At 32.3% G+C, this 9,079-nt stretch overlaps 1 protein-coding gene across 1 annotated transcript; it reads right to left on the bottom strand.

Moving 5' to 3' along the window:
• Positions 1–285: 285 nt before the first annotated feature.
• On the bottom strand, positions 286–8,764 carry LOC141704552 (FH protein interacting protein FIP2). The gene is made up of 11 exons (XM_074507784.1): positions 8,623–8,764; positions 8,299–8,408; positions 7,936–8,070; positions 6,930–7,085; positions 6,672–6,755; positions 6,409–6,455; positions 5,963–6,036; positions 5,106–5,164; positions 4,530–4,589; positions 3,569–3,649; positions 286–554 (listed from the first exon to the last, which is right to left on the bottom strand). The coding sequence occupies exons 1-11, from the start codon at positions 8,663–8,665 to the stop codon at positions 501–503; spliced, it is 903 nt and encodes a 300-aa protein (XP_074363885.1). The 5' UTR covers positions 8,666–8,764; the 3' UTR covers positions 286–500.
• Between the last annotated feature and the right edge of the window lie 315 nt (positions 8,765–9,079).

Raw genomic sequence — 9,079 nt, 5'->3', positions numbered from 1 at the left:
CCTAATACCCAAATTTCCTTAACCAAACGACCCCTAAGTTTTTTGGTTACCGTCTGTGACCCATCTCCACGCATTACACCCAATCCTACTGCACCATTCTTTGTCCATCCATATATATATATATATATAATCGGATCCTTTTTCTTCTTCGTCCGTGTCCTGTTTATCAAACAAACTACCACGACACACTTTTAAGTTCACCCCCTTACTAGACCTATGAGGTAACCTCAAACTAAGACACATGCCCCCTTTCCTCTATATGCATCAATTTGAAAAATTAAACTATGAAGCAAAAACACAATGGTCTTATTGTTTGATGGGTGAATTTATAAAACTACATTGCCGATTTAACTACTTGTCAGCAAGCATTTAATACATAGCAGACTTAAGCAGTGTATAATTGTAAAGTTACATAACCAAACTTATCCAAAAAAAACGTTGCAAAGTAACACGACCATAACTTATTTATTTGTTCATTTACGGGCCATTTCCATGCCGTCTTATCTGATTGCACCCAGCAAGTTTGCACCATCAAGCTTTGCACCTTCCAAATCCTGCAACAAAACCATTCCCAAAGTCATACCAGTATACACTTACTACATGGTAAAAACTAGGGCTATAATTCGAGCCGAGTCGAGCTGAGTTCAAGTTTTTTACAGTCGAGTCCGAGCTTTTTTTATCGAGTCGAGTCGAGCCTGAAAATAATCGAGCCTGAATTGTGTGTTTGAGCTCGGCTCGGGTAATACACGAGCCGAGTTCGAGCAGTTCGCGAGTTTTCGAACTTAACGAATTTTTTAACGAGTTTTCGAGTTTAACGAGTTTTCGAGTTTATCGAGTTTTTTTTACATATTTTCGAGTTATCAAGTCCTTATCGAGTTTATCGAGCCTACGAGTTTATCGAGTTTTTAACATGTTTTCGAGTTATCGGGTTCTTATCGAGTTATTCGAGTTTTATTTTTACCTTCGTAAAAATATTTCTTTTTTGAAATTTTGACTTATAATTTAAAAACATTAGATTCACTATTAATAACAATAAATAAATGTTCAAAATAACATACATGTGTTCTGAGGTAAATCTAACAACATATTCAAATACATGTATAAACATATACATGTATAAACTAGAAAACAAATAACAACACCTTTGTTAGTATAATTTTTCAAATCATCTATTTTATTAATTTTGTTTAACTCTATCTTCATATTTCTTAAAAATGTACTTATTTTTCTATATTGTATATTGTATATCTTATATATATGTTAAATAAAGTAAACTGATAATTTTATTATTGTCGGGACTTGGGGGAGAAAAGTAACTTTTATATTTTTTAAAACAAAAGTACGCAATAGAGATTAAATCATTAATAAATAACAATTATAAAAATAATAATTTTAATTAATAGCAATACATCATAATAAAACTTTTTTTGGTGTAATTTATATCATAGTTGTATAATATACCTATTAACTTTCACTAAATTGTAAATTTAGATCTAATTAGTTGACATCTCAATTAGAATTTAGACAACTATCAAAAATATGAATCAAATTTATAATAAAATATCAATATAGTAGTAATACATTATTACTATAAAGGACCGTTAGATTTTGAAATAAATGATAACTTTTGAATTTAAAATAAAGGAATATTCTATAGATTCATGATTTAAACAAAAAAATAAAAACCCTATATTGAATAGATTATTTGATGTAAAATTCGTAACTGTCCTTTTTATTTTGAAATAAAATCAAACGAAACTCGATAAAAAATTTACTGGCTTCAACTCCAACTTGATTCTTTTTTGTTTTACTCTTTCAAATTAATAAATTCTTATTTTTCTATAAAACATTAATAATTGTTGCAATACAAATCTAATTCAGTTCAAAATATCAATCATGTAAATAACAAATATAGAAAGACATAAGTCATATTAATAATATAAGTAAAATAAAATATCATTAATCATGTAAATAACAAATAAAAATAACATCAAGTTATATTAATGGAAAAAAAATAAAAATATAGAAAAACATAAGTAATATTAATAACATAAGTAATAACATATATAAAAATTAAAAATATTAATAAAATATAAAAAAATTAACCGAGTTCCAGTTCGAGTCGAGTTCGAGTTTATCGAGTCGAGCTCGAGTTCAAAAAAACTCGGCTCGGCTCGAGTTTTTAATCGAGCCTAAAATCTTGTTCGAGCTCGAGCTCGATAACGAGTTCGAGTCGAGTCGAGCCGAGTTAATCGAGTCGAGCTCAAAAAAGCTCGGCTCGAATTACAGCCCTAGTAAAAACTAGGGGTGTTCATGGGTCGGGTTGACCGGGTTGGAGGTGTTTTTACGACCTAACCCATTTAAATCGGTTTAAAATTTTTCGACCCAACCCGTAAAATATAAAATCGGTCCGCAAGGGTTGGCTCAGTTGGTTAAAGAGAGAAAAACTATCCTCTTGGTCACAGATTCGAATCCCACGGGAGGAGAATTTATGATTATGCCTCCTGAGTCGGAGCCTATCGCTTAAATGCGGTTTACCTTGGTTCACGTGGTTTGCAGACTATTGCGTGAGCCCGTAGGGTTTACCCAGTGCGCACCCGAAGGGTAGCGGCTGCGGGTTACCTACGATAAATATATATATATATATAAAATCGTACCCAACCCTACCCGTCGTGCATCGGTTTGGGTCGGGTTGGTTTGAACGGATTGAATGATAATATATAAAAAAAATTCAATACTATATATAATTGCTAATTTCGAATAGTAGAACTTACGATTATATTACTATTCTTTAAATCCGATTAAATTGAAATTTTAGTAATGTATATCATGTCATAAATCATATACATATACACATACACAAAATTTAACTATAAATGAAAATATTTATATTGTATAATATACAATTGCATATAATATATAAATTATATTTAAATTATCGAGCGAGGCTTAAGTTAATTCAGGTTGGTTTGGGCGAAAAAATCTTGAAACCGTACCCAACCCATTTAATGTGGTTTGAAATTTTTTTAACCTAACCATGGACCGGTTTTTCTATAACAGTTTAATCGGCCTAAATGAGGGTTGGGTTGGTTTGATCGGGATGACGAACCCATGAACACCCCTAGTAAAAACTAAATCATGACATCTCCGGTTCCCCACCTACAACACGAATTTTGTAAAAGAACTTGACCATTTAAAAAGTTTGCTCACCAGTTGGTTCACTTTTATACAAGTTGAAGCCATACCCATAACATCCTAGAGTTTCCCAACCTCGGAGTTATATTTTCTCATCAGGTTACAATACTTTCCACTTAAATATCATAAACAATAAAACACTTAAAAAAACTCTATTTTTCACTTACTAGTCTGTTATCTTAATGTATACCTGATACCACTTTCAGCATTTCTTCCAATTAAACCAAAATAAGGCAATATCCATGAAAACCAGCACATATGAAAAACAAGGACTGGGGAACTGATATGGAATCAGAACCCGTGATCATTCATTTATATTCAACTACTTTAAGAACATTATGCAAAAAAACGGGGGCATCACACATATACATACAGTATCACGGAGATTCACATGTCGCAGATAAGCTCGTTGTAGGTTTGCACCCTTCAGATTGGCATTATGTAACTTTGCACCCTGCATTTACACATTAAAATTATTAGCAATAAAATGTATAATAAAACAAACTGCTACCTTAATAAATCTGTTTTCAAATCCAGATTCAAAATCAGAAACATGTAATTATAAATCTTAGACTGAAAGTCATACAATATAAACAGAGATTATAAATCTTTGACCAGAAGTAGCGGGCAAAGACGGTTTTGAAGAGTGGACCTAGATCTAACGTCGATTTAAAAGAGTGTATGAATCGTCTACTTGGGTTTGCAATACACTATGCAATAACAAATAATGAAAATTATTTAGGAATAAAATATAAGGGTGGCTTAGACATTGCAGTTAAGTTTTGATGAGTCTAACTTTTGGTTGAGAGTGAAGCGACCATGATGACAAACAGAATACATGTTTGTCTAGATGTTAATAGATGAAGGAAAAACATAAGAGAAATATGTACAAAACTAACAAAATAGCTACATTGTAAATCAATCCTTGGCGCTGATGAAACCACTGGAATTTAACACGAATTCCAATGTTCATTTAACTACAATGTCTAAACTACCCTTATATTTATTCCTTAATAAGAATAATAATCATAACTAGTTTACTCCGGTATCTTACATTTTTTTGTTAGCGTATATGAAAAAATATAAACATGAACAATATTTTATAGGTAAGAATTATTATTGTATGGTTACAAATCATTTAACTAATTATGTTCATTGGAACATTCAAAAATAGTGATTATTAAACATCAAAAAATACATGACATCAAGTTTCATGAGTTCTTTCTACTATTTACATGCATATAAACTAAAGAAATTTTTTATATGATATTCATGTCCTTCCATTATGTTACACAGTTTAAGACTTTCCTAGATTAATCTTTTAGAAGTTTTACCTTCAAATTTGCACCTTCAAGATTAGCCCCCTCCAAGTTGGCATTCGTAAGGTCAGCAGTCTGAAAGCACACATAAAAGCACAAGGTCAGCACTATAAAAGCACACAGATAAGTAGGCAAAAAAGAAGAATCACAAATTCAGCAGTCTTTTAAATGATCCATAGGTTAAGCTAAAGCACTTATGCCACTCAAAATTTGTACTTGAAATGGAAAAATTATCAAACAGTGACTGGTACCAATGTACCACTAAGCGCTACCTAATTAGCAAAAAAGATACAGTGGTCCATAACTCGGCATCAGTGATTAAGTGTACTTTTTTTTAGTTAATAGTCTTGTTATAGTCACTTCTTAGTCGATAAGCTTAAATCATCTGGCTATAAGTAGCAGCACTTCGAAAGCCTGCTCAGGTTTTAACTCAGTAAAATGTTTAAAAAGGCTACAAAATACATGCATAAATACAAATATTGCTTTCAAAATACATATATAATAGATGGAGCGAGAAAAAACCAGATGCACTGAGGTTGTCTCTCAAGGAAAAGACTGAAATCAGGCAAACAAGTGTAAATAGCATAAAACCTGTAGGTGAGCCGAGCGCAAATCTGCCCCGCAAAAACTACAGTCTATCAGGCAAGCATCTGCAAAGCATAATATAAATTTTTTTAGTGCAAAATATAATTCCATATTTTAGCTGACAGGAAAGTCAAATCAGCCTGAATGATGGGATTTTACTTTAGCTTAGTTATAAAAATAAAATAGCAAAATACAGGCAGATGCTGCACACAGACATGCCAGAGGGGGTAACTTATAGTTTCAACTTCATGCCAAAGAAAATCAGTGATGATGTTATGAGGAAGAACTGCTTGACGGGCTATGTTACTCTGACTCGGGTAGAGAGTGTCGGACACGACACATATCCGAGTTTCGGACTTTAGAAGTCTAAAAATTGGGGACACGAGGAAACTGTCCTATTTTTTGACGGGGACACGGCATATTTTACTAATAACAAGTATGTTAAGTTAGACATCTAAGAACAAAGTAACAACAGAACTTAAATTAAAATTAATTTTCTAAAGAACTTTACAAATTTGGCATCTTCCCTACTTTTATCTCATGCTCGCTTCTTTCATTCTTCTTACATGTTTATTATGAATATTAAGTGCGAGTAATATTTGCTCAATAAATTGGTCAAAATGTCCATGTTTCACTTTTCAGTCAAAGGATCCAACACGGAATAAGTGTCGTGTCCGAGTGTCCAAATGTCCGACACGCGTACGGCAACCTAAACACAAGTGTCCACGATATACTGGTTAGCCCTGGAAACACCAGGGTTAACACTTGCACTGTTCCAAGCGTTAATTGTTATCCACTGATTATTATATTCCTAAACTAAAAACAAGTCTGTAAATAATTATACTATACGAATGTAAGTTTACCTTGTAAATTTGCACTTTGAAGATTTGCTCCAGCTAATAATGCTCCACGAAGATTGGCTCCTGTAAATTCACATCTTCCCTAGGCAAGACAAAAACATCTGAGGTGGCAATCCACATTGTACAAAGCACTTATTAGGTCTGTTATTTATACCTCTCCGTCATTTCATGTAAGAGGTTAATTCTTAGTATTGCCTTCAAAAAAACTTTAGTTTCTTCATTTTTCTAAAATTAAGGACTGACATGTCCACAGAGGGCTCGTACTGAACTTACAGAAATTCCTATGTTTTTCACAAAATCTCAACATTTTCTTGCAATCCGTATTAGATGGATTTGCTAAATTCATATGATGGAATACATCTTGGCAGCTCAAAGATGCTTATTAACTAAAAGCAACAAAAGATTCAGCAACTGAAGTATTTTAGTAGAAGCACATTTACTAATCTTACTCGCGCAATGTTGCATTATGAAATATTGAACCCTCAGCATCCACATCCTGTATAAATATTCAAAAGATAATTGTAGATTAGAAAATTGCAAGTAGCAAATAACAATTATAGACAAACTTTAATTTTGTTGAACATAAATGGCCACATCATAAAATTGTAAACGTGAATATATAGAGCAGATTCAAATTTCAATTTTGAATACTTACAATAGTGACAATAGTACATAACAGAAGTACCAGAACTGGTTAGTAAGAGACACCCACCCGAAATTTTGCACACTGAAGATTAGCACGTGAGAAGAACACATTTTTAATGCATGCATAGCTAAAGTCTACATATGACAGATCCTGCAAATTCAGGAAAAACACAGAAAGTGGAGTGATATCTTCAAATAAAATTAAGTGTAAAAGCTACGATTAAATTCCTTGTACTTGTGTACGGGAAGTGCAAACATGGATAGACGTGACGTGCTTGAAATTGTGAATGTAGAGAAGTTGCCTAATATGAATACAAAAACCTACCAATTTAGAAAGATCGAGACCAGAAATATTTACTCCTCTAAATCTGACTTTTTCAGATTGTATGCATTTAATAATATCAGTACGTGTCAACTCAGTATTCAGCTCCTCGTCCTCTTTTCTCTTATTTAAAACATTCGTGATTTCATCCATCAGTCCCTGAAATTGTATATGTTTTTTGTTATTGTTATATTGATAAAATCAAGTACATAAAATGACCAAACAACAATATCATTTTGTTGAGAAAAAAGAAATTAATTTGAAGCAAAATATAAAATTTTCCTATATATATATATATATAAGTATTAGTTTCTAGTACACCTTTTATAATGACCGCAAATATTTCCAGAATAATCTGCTTTATTCTAACTTAAAACCTTTATTACACAATAGGAATACTGCTATACATGTGGCTCTATAATGGCCTTAAGAAGAATTGTAAAGGATACCGCAATTAACTCAGAAAAAACTAATCACTTCTGTTTTCGGCATCGACAGGGGCCACAGAACATCTAGCGTGCATGATGTGAAGTACTATTCTCTAGTAATAATTTAGCATGCCCATTAGTTTTGCATTATCTTTTCTGCTCACAGTATAGATATTGATCGTGGATTTTGCCACCCTGGGAAATCCAGAGATGACCATACCTAAAATTATATATATGACTCAAAAATGGAAATTAACTGAAATATTAGAAGGTAAGAATCAGGTAAAATCCAATTAGCTAAAAAAGTAAGCATGTAGTAGAGATAAATATAGCCCCTAAAGATAAGCTCCTAGTCACCCAATCTTCAATCCAAAAAAAATTATAGCGTGGATGCGTATTACAGATATAGGATCAATTAAGCTATTTACCTGGCAATTTATACCTAATCCCAAATCAACAATTTGAGCAACAATATTCAATTACTTGTAAGCACTTGTGGAAGAAGTTAATAGGTCACAGTGCTCAGAACAAATTACACCATAAGACCAGGCGTTATAAATCAAAAATAAAGAGTATCTAACCAAAAGCTGAAAGTACTCTGCTTCCCGAAGAAGCTCCGAATACTCAGAGTCACTCAATGAAGAAACTACGCCATCCCTCAACCAATTCAATATATGACGAAAATGTTTCCCGTCCCTGTCCACAAAAATATAGCCCTGGAAAAATAACAAAACAAGCACTAAAGTAGCTTGGTGTGCAGCATAATCAAACAATCCACTATATTCAAAACATGATAAACTAATATACATAAACAAGGAAATGAGTACTAATCCATAAATTATGTCAAGGAATACCGGCAATGTCAACAAAAAAAAAACAATTACAACGGCAATGTAATTAACAATTCAATTATTTGAAAAAACACAACAATGCTGGTAATATACCTTTCCAGAGTCGGCGCAGACAGCGTGGCGACCACTGAACATAGCAGCAAGCATCGAATCAGGCTCACGCTGCGTTAAGGTATCAACAGTAGTGCAAAATTTCTTGCCTCCTGTGTAACAAACAAAGTACATACACGTTATACATCAAATTACCAAAAATAAAGCTCAATTAACAGAGTAAAACAAGGAAATTAAGAGAAAAGTGAAATTAGGGTTTACACTACAATAATTCTAGCAGGCAATTTGATAAATGATGCCAAATAAAGAAAAATAGAAAATTACATCAAGATAAAAATAATGGGGGGATAGAGTGGAGGAAATTACCGATGTTAAGACGGATGAGAGAAGAAGAGGTGTCGGAAAACATGATCGGAGCTTAAAACTGTTTCACTCAAAATGATGCAAACTTGTGGCCTTTGGAGTTTGGACTACTATTTTGTCCCCCAAATTTATTTTCCTCACATCCGTCCAGCCGGATCATCGGTTACTTTTTGCACGTATTTCACGATTTTTATAAATAATAGTTTTATAATATTTTTTAATAAAAGTTTGAATATAAAAATTTTATTCAAAAAGAGAAATTTTTAAAAAATATTATGGAATTATACTTCAAAAGAGTATTGAAAAGCGTGTTAAAAAATAACATATAAAATTTAATGGAACAAATATGATGATGTCCATCTATATCTTACATCTTAGTTCAGGAAAAAAAGTACTTTTTTCCCACAATTAATTTTATACTATTACAAAATTAATAATTTTGACAATAGAAAGAAAAAGA

The sequence above is a fragment of the Apium graveolens genome, unplaced genomic scaffold, assembly GCF_009905375.1.
Source record: "Apium graveolens cultivar Ventura unplaced genomic scaffold, ASM990537v1 ctg7979, whole genome shotgun sequence".
Lineage (NCBI taxonomy): Eukaryota > Viridiplantae > Streptophyta > Magnoliopsida > Apiales > Apiaceae > Apium > Apium graveolens.
This window is presented reverse-complemented; position numbering and strand designations above follow the sequence as displayed.